This window comes from Hippoglossus stenolepis, chromosome 3 (genome assembly GCF_022539355.2).
Source record: "Hippoglossus stenolepis isolate QCI-W04-F060 chromosome 3, HSTE1.2, whole genome shotgun sequence".
Lineage (NCBI taxonomy): Eukaryota > Metazoa > Chordata > Actinopteri > Pleuronectiformes > Pleuronectidae > Hippoglossus > Hippoglossus stenolepis.
Window position 1 is genome coordinate 24,582,226 of NC_061485.1, and position 15,815 is coordinate 24,598,040.

The window sequence follows — 15,815 nt, forward strand, 5'->3', positions numbered from 1 at the left end:
AAAATGGGCCTGTGTGTAGAGGCTTGGCCTGCTCTGACATTGGCCCAGTTTAAATTGAAAAACAAGACAATACATCTCAAGGTGTTTATCCTGTGACAGTAAATTTATGGCTGTAGTGTCACTTTTGGCCGTTTTTTCTTCTGTATTTATTTAAACTCTGCCTTTATTTTGATCCCAACTACACTCCTGTAAGGTGTCATGACAGTTATGACACTATTTATCAGCCGCTCAGATCGGAGGGGAAGAAGCAGGGTTTGACGTGAGTTGCTACAGAACAGTACAATACAGACTTTTTAAATAGCTTAAGTGTGCTATTAATACTCAGTGGGGATGTTAGGATTTACTCTGGGTACACTTTGCCTACACTGGCCTCAATAAGAGAGGAGACACTGCAGCCTGTGGTTGAATAAACTTTCCTGATACCTTAAATTTAAAATAATAAAAAAAACTCTTCAATTCAATTGCAGAATTCTAAATGTGCTACTATGTAATGTGGACATTGTGTCTGTGAGTAAACGTCTTTATTTAAATAAGGGAATGGTGCAGCACATTTAGTTCAGTTACTGCTGCCCTGTGATGTGAAGCACAGCTTTGAATAGAATTTGAATAGCTCAGTTAGAAACAAATGAAGTCATTTCTCTGCATCGTCACCTGAAAAGACAGCAGCCTCTTTAAATCCATGAAATATGGATTCAGAGATTGTATTATCTATTATCTATATCTATTAATACTATTATTGATACCTTGGCCTGGTCACCCTCAAAAAGTTGATTTTACTCTGAAGGAACTCAGCGGTTAAATTAAGTTTAAACAGGAAAGTGGCACAAAGGGCAATGAGGGCACGGCTGGGACAGCACATCACATACTGTAGCAGCAAGTTTGCAATAGAACCTTGATGCATTAATCATGCAAAACAATGCTGTTAGTTGGAAAAAAGTACAAAGTAAAAAGTTAAACTAGAATTACCACCTCTGCCAGCCAGTTCAGTTTCCATGTACATATTTCTTATTATTATTTTTTCTAGATTCATAAAAGGTCACTGTGACCTTTGACCACTGAAATGTAATCACTTTATCTTTGAGTCCAAGTGACAACTGATCAAAAAAAGAAATTCCCTCAAGCAGTCTTGAGATATCACATTCAAGAGGCCAAAAACATGTCTTTTGAGGCCCAAGTGAACAAGTGTGCCAAATTTGAAAGAGTTCCCTTGAGGTGTTCCTGGGATATCACATTCACAGGGCAAACATGTGTTTGACATGTCACAGTGACCTTTAACCTTTTACCACCAAAGTTTAATCAGGTCATCCATGAGTCAAAGTGAATTGTACCGGATGTAATGTACTCAGTCCTGATACATCACATCCACAGGGACGTGAGGTCACTGTGACCTTGACCTTTGATCTCCAATTAATGAATTACTGAACTGAATTAAACCATATTCAAATTTACATTATTTAGGTCTTGAATCATTCATTTGTATTATTATCATATCCTTAATTCAGCTTTCATAGTTAACATTTTACCTGATTAATTTTCAAACAGAAAATTGAATCTTCACACTTGTTTGTTTCCAACAATAAAATCAAAGAAAAGACTGAATTAAAGCTTATATGTACCCTTTTACAATTCCACGTTCAGATCAGCATGCCATGTTTACTTTGTGTAAAAGACTCAACTTACTATTTTCAGGGAACACTACAATTATAGTTGTTTGAGCAGTCCTGAGTTGATATGAAAATTATACCCTTGAATGAAACGTAATCTGACACATTTGATGACTCAGTTACTTCAAAAGGAAAAGACAGATTTTTTATAGTTTATTTTAAATCATCCTGCTCCACAATGTTACACCTTCACTTCCAGGTTAACTACCAAGTTAAGTGGACAAAGCAAATTCTTCTCTTCAACTCACTCTAAGATCATTGAAGATAAATCTTTGTGGTTCATGCATTTCAGTTCCAGCCGGGCACAGTGAGCTGACATCACAGCTGACATGTAAGTGTCTGAGTTCTAGGAAAAATCCATGAGTAACAATCCTGCTTCATAAGAAGAGCCTTTACTCTGCACCTGCTGTGAAATAACTAGTGCATAATGACTGGAACTTCAAAATCAAGTCAACAGGGCACACGCTCACTTATTGGTCCTGTACAGATCTATAAATAGCATCTGCCCTGAGAGATCTGATCATTGGTCAACTTTTAGTAAGACAGTTGACAGCTGCCATTAAAATACATCCTGAATGTGACTCATGTGACCACTTGACCACTTCCCTGCTCAATATGCAAATACACACGTATGATTGTGTCCACACAGACCAAATTATGTTGTTTTTACCCAGTTTGAGTTTAGAGTCGGGTATGTACAGTGGGGCAAAAAAGTATTTCGTCAGCCACCAATTGTGCAAGTTCTCCCACTTAAAAAGATGAGAGATGCCTGTAATTTTCATCATAGGTACACTTCAACTATGAGAGACAGAATGGGGGGAAAGAATACAGGAAATCACATTGTAGGATTTTTTATGAATTAATTGGTAAATTCCTCGGTAAAATAAGTATTTGGTCACCTACAAACAAGCAAGATTTGTGGCTCTAACAGACCTGTAACTTCTTCAAGAGGCTCCTCTGTCCTCCACTCCTTACCTGTATTAATGGCACCTGTTTGAACTCGTTATCAGTATAAAAGACACCTGTCCACAACCTCAAACAGTCACAATCCAAACTCCACTATGGCAAAAGAAACAAAATTGTAGACCTGCACCAGGCTGGGAAGACTGAATCTGCAATAGGTAAGCAGCTTGGTGTGAAGAAATCAACTGTGGGAGCAATTATTAGAAAATGGAAGACATACAAGACCACTGATAATCTCCCTCGATCTGGGGCTCCATGCAAGATCTCACCCCGTGGGGTCAAAATGATCACAAGAACGGTGAACAAAAATCCCAGAACCACACGGGGGGACCTAGTGAATGACCTGCAGAGAGCTGGGACCAAAGTAACAAAGGCTACCATCAGTAACACACTACGCCGCCAGGGACTCAAATCCTGCAGTGCCAGACGTGTCCCCCTGCTTAAGCCAGTACATGTCCAGGCCCGTCTGAAGTTTGCTAGAGAGCATTTGGATGATCCAGAAGAGGATTGGGAGAATGTCATATGGTCAGATGAAACCAAAATAGAACTTTTTGGTAAAAACTCAACTCGTCGTGTTTGGAGGAGAAAGAATGCCGAGTTGCATCCAAAGAACACCATACCTACTGTGAAGCATGGGGGTGGAAACATCATGCTTTGGGGCTGTTTTTCTGCAAGGGGACCAGGACGACTGATCCGTGTAAAGGAAAGAATGAATGGGGCCATGTATCGTGAGATTTTGAGTGAAAACCTCCTTCCATCAGCAAGGGCATTGAAGATGAAACGTGGCTGGGTCTTTCAGCATGACAATGATCCCAAACACACCGCCCGGGCAACGAAGGAGTGGCTTCGTAAGAAGCATTTCAAGGTCCTGGAGTGGCCTAGCCAGTCTCCAGATCTCAACCCCATAGAAAATCTGTGGAGGGAGTTGAAAGTCCGTGTTGCCCAGCGACAGCCCCAAAACATCACTGCTCTAGAGGAGATCTGCATGGAGGAATGGACCAAAATACCAGCAACGGTGTGTGAAAAGCTTGTGAAGACTTACAGAAAACGTTTGACCTCTGTCATTGCCAACAAAGGGTATTTAACAAAGTATTGAGATGAACTTTTGTTATTGACCAAATACTTATTTTCCACCATAATTTGCAAATAAATTCTTTAAAAATCCTACAATGTGATTTCCTGGATTTTTTTTTCCTCATTTGGTCTCTCATAGTTGAGGTATACCTATGATGAAAATTACAGGCCTCTCTCATCTTTTTAAGTGGGAGAACTTGCACAATTGGTGGCTGACTAAATACTTTTTTGCCCCACTGTATGCGTTTGTGTGAGCGGAAGAGAGAGAGAGAGAGAGAGAGGGAGGGATCAGAGCCAGGAGCAGCCAAGCCAATCAATGTGCTGCACTTATAGCTTTAAAGTTTTTACTCAACGTAGATAAATAACTGAAAATCAATATGTAGTGGTCAGTGCTGATATTGTGGCGGTGGTTACAAATAATCTTGACACTGAGAAATGTAAAAATACATTTGGTTCATTGTGAAACTGTAGCAGGTCAAAGAGGTCTGCTGAGTAGGCTGCCCTGCATATATGGCCCAGTAAGAATTTGCATTCACGTAGTGATAAGAATGTGACCACATGCGTCCCACACCAACTCAGAATGTGTGATCAGATCTCACGTGTGTCCTCGATGTGTCCCAGGTGCATCCATTCATGTACTGAGAGCTGTCCACCTGTGATTGGATCACTCAGGACAGATGACATCCAACAATGTTGGAGACAAAAAAAATCAAAACAATGTTTTTATTCCATTAATACTACGATCTTCCCCTTGACCAACTGAATGATAAGGCATAATATGTATTGTGTAGAGATGGATGATCACGCTCATCAGTATTATCCCAGTAAGATGTGCTTAAAATGCTCAGATGTAATTTAAATAAAATAATTATTAAAATAAAAAGAATATAGCACCATATGAAATGTGCAACATTAACATCCAAAAATATAAACCACTGCTAAAGAAGTCATTTCAGACTATCATGATAATGCTTAAAATGGTAAATACAGCGGCATTTTCCAATGTCCAGTTCCCTCTGACATCAAAGTCGACCAACGACAAAACAAAACAAACGCACGTTGCTAGCTGCGCCTGTGTATTGGAGACTTGCCATCTTACTAACCGTCAGGAATTTTACCACAGTAAACAGTGAAACCAGTAACTGTTTCAACCAGAGTATTGAAACCTATATGAACATTGTTGGCTGATGGTTACCTGAACCTACACACCTTACATTACATTACGTTTCATTTAGCTGACGCTTTTATCCAAAGCGACTTACAATAGGTGCATTCAACCATGAGGGTACAGACCCAGAACAACAAGAATCAAGAAAGTACAATTTCTTCAAAAAAGCAAAACTACAAAGTGCTATACGAAGTGCCATTTAAGTGCTACTAAATTGTTAGTTTAAAATTGTATTCAAGGTATAGTCGGAGGAGGTGTGTTTTGAAAGCAACATGCATCACAAATAAGATAGAAGATCGGACAGAAGGCGGAAAAAATCTAAATAAATTTCTCATTTCCTTTGTTTTTTAGATGAACTTTGGAGAGAATCTCTTTGGGACAACCTCAGACCAAAACATCCCATGTCCCTGCACGTCAGAGACATACCTGTGACAACCTGTACAATACTTAAAATGATACAGGAAGCTGAAACCAAGCAACAATAGAGCTTGAAAAACAAAAAGACATTGTCTCTGTGATATCAATCTCATGCGGTCAGGTTAGAGTGTGTAATTAGCACTTTGGTTTTAATGCCAGGTTTCGGTCATGGGCCTGATGCTCTTTCTGGCACTGTGCCTGACAGAAACCATCCATCCTGTCATTCAGGAACAAAAACTAAAACTCTTCATAAGTGAGATAGAAGCATATTAGTTCAAATGACTGTGTGAATATTCTGCCCTCTGGTTGAACTGCTCCCCCTAGCTCATCCTGTTGTTTCATGCGGTGTGTCACAGAAGCTGTGTTTCACAAACAGTTGTAATGATGATTTTGAGATTTTACGTTCAGTTCACTTGTTCATGCAAACTTGTACTGAATGAATATAATGTATAGGGCATATACAGGAGGATGACAAACTAAATAGAAAACCTCAATAAATGAGTGGAGGAACAAAACGAAAGTGGATGATTCCACACAGGGGCACTGGTATGATTAAGCCACTAACATGCAGTCAGGCTCTGTGGTGTGTATGAAAGTGCTGAGCAGGTGAATGCTTTTATTTTATCAGGATGACAGCAGGGAAATATCTAAGTGACATGAGAGAGGGCTCATTGTTCAGGAGCCTATGTCACAAAACTCAACTGGCTGGTGTTTCAATAGGAACTGTAAGTTACTGTATGTGCTTCCTTATAGATATGATGAAAGGTCATCAGTACATATGGTTAGAAATGAGTGGTTTGCTGCTCACGTTGGACGACAGTGATGCTAAATGTATTTTCTTTGAAGCAATACATTTAATCAATTAATAAATGAATACAAGGTATGGATGTACACAAAACGCAGTGGCCAGACCAGGTTTTAAAAAGCCACAGGTTGTGGATCAGTTGATTTTCCTAGTTTAGGTTGATTGTAGATTTGCTTCAGTACTCCTCAAAACTATAACGATAATGAAAACTGATTGATGTATTAGAGCTTTTGACAACCCTAGTAGGGCAGCAGTGCATAAACCCCTCATTACAGAGATTCACGTTTGAGACTTCAGAGATATAAAGAGAAGAGAGGGAAATGTGATATGGTCAGATGAGTCATTCGTCACCATATTCTTGACATTAAGTGCATATGTGGCACACACCATGAGAACTACACAGGCCTGAATGCTTAACGGCCCCAGTGAAAGGATCCAGTTATTCTATGGGACTCTTTTTGCATGGTTTGGGTCCACTTGTCCCTTTAGAGCAAAGGGTCAGTGCAGATGTTTCATTCAAGGATAATTTTGACCTAGGTGACCTTTTAAAACATTTCTATGCTGATGGGAGCAGTCAGAAAAACAGTGCCTCCATCCATAGGGCACGAGGGGCTACTGAAGTATAACACGAGTATAACAATGATGTGAATCATGTGGTATTAGCAGTCACCAGAACTGCACCAGGTTCAATCTGTTAGACTGAGCTCTCCACCACCATCATCATCAAAACTCCAAACAAGGGAATATCTTTATATCCATGTCAAGATGCACTGAAGCTGTGCTGGTGTCATGTGCCTTGATATAGTTTTTACTTCCGTTTCTCAAGACAAGAGCAAGTCAGATGCTGATATATATCCCCCTGACATAAATAAACTATGACTTATTTTCTGGCCTGCTATAATAACAAGATTTTACTCATTATCTGCATCTTCAGTCATGACTGGCTTCATGCTGCAGAATTAAGATACAGAGATTTGATTGTAGTGACTGAAATGTTACATGATTTGAAATAATACAGACATCTACAGTCAGTGAGTGTGTTATTACTGAAGGATGACACAAGAGAGCATCAGTTAGTCTTCTCAATTTGGAAGGAACACGAAGACCCAAGTTGTTGGGAGTGACATTGGCAATTGTGCCATTTCACTCTTAATTCATTTACTTAAGACTTCACCAGGAAACCTGCCAAAACATCTAGAAGTGTATTTGTGAGGACATGGCAGCCAATTCGAAAGCCCACTTAATGGCAACTAATAATGTCCCCTTCTAAGATGACTGTCCATTTCTGTGAACCTCCAGCATGACAAGGTCGAATTTGCCATTAAAACTGCAAATATATGGTTCCATCCTGTTAGGAGTCAAACAGGCCAGTGCTGGTTGCATAATGGGGCCAAATCTTTTCTTAGACCTTTCCTTAGCAAAGTGAGCATAACTGAATGCAACAACACCCAAAGGCACTGCTACTTAACAGACATTGATTTATTTTGTGTCGCATTAAGGTGACATTGACCACCACATATTGATCTTTGTTTGTATTTTTAAAAAAGGAGGGCGGCACAGTGGTGCAGTGGTTAGCACTGTCGCCACTGTCCCGGTTTGAATCCCAGCTTGGATGGGAGTTAGCATGTTCTCCCTGTGTGGGTTTTCTCTGGGTACCGGCTTCCTCCCACAGTCCGAAAACATTCAGATTGGGGTTAGGTTGATTGGACCCTCTAGATTGACCGTTAGTGTGAATGTGAGTGTGAATGGTTGATTGTCTCTATATGTTGGCCCTGCAATACACTGGCTACCTGTCCAGGGTGTAACGCGCCTCATGCCCGATGTCTATCCAGGGCTCCAGCCGCCCAAGACACTCAAAGGATAAGCAGTATGGATAACATATGGATTTTAAAAGGGTAAAATCTTATTACCTTTGCTAAAGAGGATATGTTTTCACCCCTGTCCATTAGTTTGTTTGTTTGATTACCAGACCCAGGAACTTCATTACTTTCTTTAACATTATGAGATTTCCCAGGTATTGGTTGATGGATTTTAATTTAAACTTTCTAATTATATAATTTTATATTTGTGCACATTAATTTGCTCTCTCTCTCTCTCTCTCTCTCTCTCTCTCTCTCTCTCTCTCTCTCTCTCTCTCTCTCTCTCTCTCTCTCTCTCTCTCTCTCTCTCTCTCTCTCTCTCTCTCTCTCTCTCTCTCTCTCTCACGCACAGAGGTTTGTGCAGCTATCCTTATTAGCCTTTTGCACGTACACACGGACAATGGACCCATCCGTCATTGTCAGACTTGCCATGCAGGAGAACCAGGAAAAATCATGCCATGTTTGTAGGTTGGTGGGCCGTCAAAATTCTCCATTACATTTTGACCCCCCGTTTGCCCCTGCGTGTGCCTGTCATTCAGGGTGTTAATGAGAGCGTACTGGGACTGATCTAACAGCGTGTGAAACCAACATAAGGAAGGAGTGGACAGATTTACATATAAACTGCTTCACCACAAACTATGTCCAAACAACTTAACAGAGACTCATTTATAAGCAATGAGCAAAAGCCAAGAAATACAATATGTTCAGCCCAAAAAGCAAACTAAACAACGTTAAACTCATTCAACAGCATATTGAAAAGCCTGACACAAACCAGTGCCTCTTCTATGCCCCTCAATAAACTCTGATCAAATAGTGATACAATCAATTTGTGCATTAGGTGTCTGAGTCATCCTGTCTTCCATATTCCTACAGCCTTTATTTAATGTAATCTTAATTTAACCAGAAAAGCATGTGATAGGCAACAATGATCAATCCTTACTTGTATTAAAAAACATCAAGGTATTATTGAGTAAGATACAAGAGATATGGAAACCTTACCTCTGAATTTCTTGGGTGGGTTGTTGAGGTCACCTGTGTCGGGTTGTACCACACAACGGTCATCCACAAGCCTGAGGACACAGCCAACATTAACATGAGTCAATGACACAAACACAGGCATCTTAAATGGACTCTAGTCTAAACCTCAATGCACATAGTCAAAGATGACATTTTCCATCCATAAACAAACAGTAAAACATGGTATCACCAACAGGCCTAATGTTTATGCTATTGAGGCCAATAATTTAGCCAATAGAAATTAACATACAATTTGTATTATCTTGCAGCTCGTACACCCAAAACAGTTGTCCAAAATCAAATTTGATCTAATGAATTGTTGAATGGCTGCAATCCATTTAGATGTGTCACTTCCAGGGTTTCTGTTATTGTGAACACTCACTGGCCCGACTTACTGGAACAATTCAATGGAATGAAGCCACTGTTGATTGTATTGGCAGCAAACATTAGGTGGAGACATGGGGAGTTCAAAGTGTGTAAAATATCATACAGCCTGAACTGACTGCGTCCTTTTCTTAGTCAGTCATAGATGTAAACGTATTCATGTATCGTATTGTAGATGTCTATATCTATGTAGCGTTTTCTATTCCTGGCGGTCAAAGCACTTTACACTACAAGTCAGATCTACTACTGCGCTTTCCTGTTGCACATTCACATTCAGACTGTGATGGAGCAGCCGTCAGGGGCAATTTAGGTTTCAGCGTCTTGTCCACTATTGCAACAGGACTGGAGAAGCCGTGGATTGAACCACCAACCATCAAGTTAGTTGGCGACCTGCTCCTGACCCATAAAGCTTTTTCTGAAGCTTAAAATTAATAGCACAAGCATTTCCTGCTTTAAACCACTCTATAACAGAGCCTTATGAAAGGAAATCGATTTGAACTTTTGATTAAGGGAATGACAAAATAGATTCATGAACTGGGCCACTAGTGATAACTTGAACTACAGATTGTAACACAGCTTTTCCTGATGAAAGCAACAGTGCTACCTCATTATTCTCTTATTCTTCTCTTCTCTCATTATTTTGGTGAAACACTTTTACTTGATGGCAAAATCATAGACATGCAGGAATTGTAGGGAAACCCCTGGGAATACTGTGAGATAGTAGCTCAGCACAAATAGAATACTTCAGTAGGATGCTAAGGCCAGTCCAGTCAGTTTGCATCTTTTTATAGCTCATGCAGTACACACTGCACCCCAGGAGCACTGTCTTGATAAAAGAAGAAAGCACAGGGTGTGTGATTCCCGTTCTCATAGCCTTGATCACACTGATGCACTGGTTGGCCCTGTTCCAATAAGAGTGATAGTTATCCAAGGTCAAAAAAGGCCACCCCTTGCATTCTGGGTGATGGCTTCACGTGTGTTTTCCAGCCTCCAAGCATCAAGATGCCGGGTGCCGCTCTCTCTGAGCTTGCAGCAGTGGTCCAGGTGCTTGCAGCATCTCTCAGGGGTCACATTCAGTATGCTGACAGCAATAGCAACACCTAATAGAGTAATGCTATTTATAGTTATGCCATCTAAGCAGTTTTTAGTGCGTGTGTGTGTGTGTGTGTGTGTGTGTGTGTTTGTGGTGATGGAGAGGGGGGCAGGGATTCATTTGGTAGATTTATGATGGTAAAAATTGACAAATGAGCTCTGTCATGCGGGCACTGGCAGACTTCAAAGGCTTTGTTGCCATGGCAGGTGACGCACAAGACTAAACTGTGAAAGCATGGTTTGTGAACGGTGGGAAGGAGGAGAGCTCAGCACGGCCTCTGGAAAGTGGCAAACTGAATAGTGACACGGCAAGAGGAGGATGATTGCTGCACTTAAAAAGGAGAGGAGGAGGAGGAGGAGGAGGAGGAGACTACACAGATGCTGTTCTTATTTCCACCTTGGTAGAGAAAAAACAAACACCCTGGGGTGGAAAATAGAGAGGTAGCTGAGGAGAGACAGGCTGGGGTACAGTAATCTAATATGAGACATGCTGTCAGATGTTCTGGAAAAAGACATTCACATCAGTGATCACCTTCTTTTCTTCCTCTGGCCTTTTGTTTTCTATGTGACCGTAAACAGTGCATCCAGGTTGGCTCAATTTGCACATAATGAGACTTACTTTTAACTCGCTATTAGGGAGGAGGGGAGATGTCAAGTGTTTAAATGAATGGTGCTCAGCATGTAGCAGGAAGAGACAAGGGGTAATTTAAGGCCAGACTAGCAACCACTTCTAAAATAAAACAGCCTTCGTCTTCCCATTCATAACATGTAGCAGACGTCGTTATTCAAAGTGATTCACAACGCTGTTCCTCTTAGGGGGAAATGGAGGTTTGCCTGCAATCAGTCCTCCCATTGAGTAGCTGACCACAGACCAAGATGTACCAGTCCATTAAAGGGTCATTATCTTTGTGAATAGACAATCAAGTTGAATCTGGTTCTCTGTACAGGCCTGTGTTTACAAATTTCGAATAAATTGTTTTTTGTACAGCCCATATTCGCAAAATCAAAATTTGCCTCATAGAGCTTAACGAGGTGCGGCATTCTCTGCCCTTAACCCCTTGATTAAAGAGGCAGAAAAAAAACTATCAAAAACACCCGACTAATAACAGGGGAGAAAAACACAGAAACCCAAAAGAGAGCCACATGTGAGGGATCCCTCTCCAAGGACGGACAGAAGTGCAATAGATGTAGCGTGTAACAGAGCACGTCAACAAAATAACAATATTCGGGGTATTGCCAGTAATGGTAGTATATGTGGGCAGGCTTGTAAGGCAGTGGAAAGCAAACTTCATATATTGAGCGACAAGCTGTATTAAATATACTTCTCTTACAATATAATACATCAAGTCAGTTTTATTTATGTTGCCCAAATTCACAATAAAAGACACCCTCTTATATTTACTTATACCTGGTTCTTCAGTGTTTAAGTTAGCGAGGTCTTATCTTCATCTGCTCAGGTGCTTCTCTGCGTAACTCAATAGTAGTCATAGTTTTCCAAAGATGTTCAGATGAAAACAACTTATTTTTACTGAGAGCTTGTTTCCTCTGTTTCACTGAAATCAGGCGACTTATTATTCATCATAAAAAGTGGACAAACAAATGGGCGATGCTTATGTTGACAGTAACTGCCACCAAGCAAACAGAGGCATTAAATCCATCCACTACGTGATACTACTCCATTTGCAAAACCACCTCTTTGGCTTAAAGCAGCAACCACGTAACTATTACATGTGTTTATTTGGTAGCTTGTGCTGTGTTATAGTTGTGTATCATGTGCTTTTGGACAACATTGACTGAGGCTCCATCCATCTAGCAGCCTCATCTGAAACTGTTAGCAAGAGCAGGATGGAAAGCAGTCACAGAGAAAAGCTCACACGAACCCTGGTAAGAAAAGTAGACTCACCCTAAAGTGCTAATAAATCCACTGGTGGAACCCTCTGCATACAGGGAACAAATGTCCCCAATATGGAGGAAACTGGACATCTTGTCCGACATGGTTGCTCAGGGTGGACGACACCTGCAAAAGATGAACAACACAGGTCATTGACTGCATCGTGACAAATAGCACCATTATGGATTATCTGAAACAATCAGAGACAATTCACCAATGGGATTTCAGACATATTCCTACAACTGTACAAGTCATTTTAACTAAAGATGTTGTGCACCATTTCACAGGTTGTGTCTTTTAAAAAGGTTGTAAATAGCTGGTTTTCTTGTGCGTACATTGTAAACAGTAGCCGTCATGATCATCCGCTGTTTATGATATTGATTTGGTAAGTGATGGACTTTGTGGTGATTTGGGTTTCGACCATTTCAATTTCTTTTCAGCCCATCCACAGAGCACCACCTACTGTGGCACCAGGAGTAGAATTTAAAAATGAAAAAGCCATAATGAAATTGAATGAGGAGTTAGTCAAGTACTTTATGGCTTATCCACATTGTGTACACGCCATGTTGAGATGATTTGTTTCTTTGTTTGTTTTGAAACGAAACTAAGGAAACTATCAAATATATTGTACACATTGTGCTGTCAGCTGTATGAAGACGGGACAGCACATAGTGCTTTTGAGTCACCATTCCCCCCAGGTAGAGACAAGATATAAACCTGTGTGACAGAACCCAGCTCCACTTTCAGAGGCTAAGTCGTCTGTGTTATTCCCAGTTAAACCAGCTATTCACTCGAGACAGTGGACAAACTCACAGAATGGCAGCATTGAACCATCAAAGGCACAGGTTTGATGGGGAAAGGAACAACAACACGTTTCATTGAATATAGGCTAACAGTTGTTGGTGTTTAGCTGTAGGCTATATTTACACACATAGATCCATGCGAACAACAAATAGAAAGTTTGTATTTTGTGTTATTCTTTGAGGCCCCGTGTCGAAACACATACACTGATTCAACGCTCAGGGACATTTTAAGTCCTTTCACAGATGCCACATGGGACGCAAACATTTCGTCTCGCGCTGAACTGAACATCAAAGTCGCCTCTCTCTCTCTCTCTCTCTCTCTCGCTCCTTTGTTTTGCATCGCACGAGCTGCAGCAGAACGGCAGCAACAGATAGGCGCGTGGGCCACTTCCTTGCTTACAGGGATGCTCGCGGCTCAGATGAACCCCCACGGTACACCATCACTGAGCAGGGGGGTGGGGGGGGGAGAACTACACGCAGAGTTTACCTGTCAGAGATACAACAGAAGGGCGTCAGCGGCGGAGGGGAGAAGCGGGTCAGCACAGGATCAGTTCCGCGGCGCTATCCTCGGTTAAGTCCATGCTAGCGAAAGTCCAGGTGAGAGCAGCAGGCTGAGCAGCGTTATCTCTGACAGCTCAGCGCGTCCTCGGCAACAATCCGCTTCTTACCTCCTCCACATGTCACCCAGGGAACGCCCCTTTGTGGCTATTTATACTGCACCGCTGCTCTCTGGGAAGTGTAGTTCTGGAAGCGACAGGCTATTTTTAGTCTGATCAGTGGTTCTTGCACTACAGATATGATTGGGCAGATTAGGGCCCCAACGCAGGGGGGAGTTATAACATGTCATGTCATTTTGACCTCGATATAATCCTAATCTATTATAAACAAATGAGGGTAAAATGTCGATACTTCTTGTTTTACTCAGCCAAAGAACATCGATGTCACAGCATGTATACAGGACACTGAAGACATATCATTATGTGAATTACTATGTTTACCCTATAAATTAGGAGAAGTCACCAAAACAACATTTCAACCATTGATTCAGAGACGTTAATCATTAAATGGGGTCAAATTATAATATTGATAACATAGGAGATCCTCCACATAGTTTCCCTGGAAAAGGTGCATGTGTGAACGCAAATGTTTGAGTGAGAGCCTCTGGAGTTTCTGTGGACCTTCTCCGCCTGGCCCCCGTAGTATATAGTTCCCATAAAACAAGCAAAAAGAATATAAATATCTCAGGATAAACAGTGGTGCCATACATGTAGAAGATACCCATGAAGATGTCAAGAGAGTTTGTGGTGCGGGCTGATGCCAGTGGCGATGTACTGAAAACAAAATCATGTGATCTCTGCAGCGGAATTAATACGTTAAGTCCTGCCTCTGTCTGCTGCACCACCCCTCACCTAAATAAAGGAGGATTTGTTGCGGTTGTGAGCACGTGCAAAAGGCAAACCGTGGACAAAGTCCAGACCGGAATCTCTGGAGATCCTCCGATGGACTAAGAGCTGACACTGCATTGACTTCTATTCATTCTAGACAGCCTATCAAAAATTGTATCCCTAACCTAACCATGACCAATTCATGCCTAACGCTAAATCCCCACAAACACAAATCACTTCATACACCTAACCTTAACTAAAGCTTCGGAAATGACGTTTTGCCTCATTTGACCAGGCTTTGGTCCCCCCAGTCAGTGTTTATGCTGGAAAAGGTCCCAGGGAAGCAACAAAAACAAGTATAGGCTCCACACACACAGCCACACAAATAAATTGTTTAAATCCTGAAATAATATTTACTACTACTATTTACTACTACTATCATGACATCTCACTGATGATAGACTGCAACACAACAGAGGAGAATATAAAGCTATGTAAGATCAGGCTGTTTACTCCCATGTACAAAAACTCCTTCATATCTGTCACATTTGTGGACTGAACATGATTAAATCCATGTGACTGGAGGTTTGTGTCAGTGTCAACCTTACCTGACGTATACACTGTCAAAAACAGAAGCAGACACAGCGCCTGGCAACAAGGAGGCTCGTGCTGTGAGTGTCAAAGTGTGAATGGACGTGAGATAAAGACGTCAGTTGGATGTGCAGTCTCCTGTCAGAAACACTAACTGGGCTACTGGCAGTCAGATTCCTGGGTGTGTAATGAGGACACACCCTCTGAGTCTGTTTAGTTGATATGTGTGTTTTCTTTCACCATGTTTCAAAGTTTGTAATTTAAACTTTGAAAATCTCAGTCGTACCACTTTGAGTGATCTGGTTTATTTGCAGGTGACCCATAAAAATGCACAGGAATTAGAACAGACTCAGAAGATTTGTACGATATCAATTCACAAATAACTTGACATGTAGAGACCAGTCTCACAGTGATCCTGGTAGCACTTCCAAAACAGGACGAAGATGAAAAATCCCATTTTCGATTTATCCATTGAGGCCTTAAGTAGATGGTTACATTTGCAAATTGGTAAAAGCTTGATTATTCACATTTAATTGCAATATGAGTGAGAGACACAAAGGGAACACTTTCATCGAGACCCAGTGGCTTCAACAAAACCCTCTGATTAGCTGTTTATTTGGTTTCTTAGCTACAGGATCTAAGGGGATAATAAGAGTGGGGATCCACAAGTGTTACGTGGCCACAAACCACCACCATTTAAGT

At 41.2% G+C, this 15,815-nt stretch overlaps 1 protein-coding gene across 8 annotated transcripts in view; it reads right to left on the reverse strand.

Moving 5' to 3' along the window:
* itpr1b (inositol 1,4,5-trisphosphate receptor, type 1b) overlaps positions 1 to 13,803 on the reverse strand; it is an 88,082-nt gene extending 74,279 nt beyond the window's left edge. For all 8 annotated transcript variants that reach the window (XM_035152069.1, XM_035152065.1, XM_035152061.1 and 5 more), the window contains exons 1-3: positions 13,625 to 13,803; positions 12,347 to 12,460; positions 8,950 to 9,020 (exon numbers count right to left, since the gene is read on the reverse strand). In XM_035152069.1, coding sequence (XP_035007960.1) covers positions 8,950 to 9,020; positions 12,347 to 12,438 — 163 coding nt within the window. In that variant the 5' untranslated portion in view covers positions 12,439 to 12,460; positions 13,625 to 13,803. The remainder of the gene's footprint in view (positions 1 to 8,949; positions 9,021 to 12,346; positions 12,461 to 13,624) is intronic.
* Between the last annotated feature and the right edge of the window lie 2,012 nt (positions 13,804 to 15,815).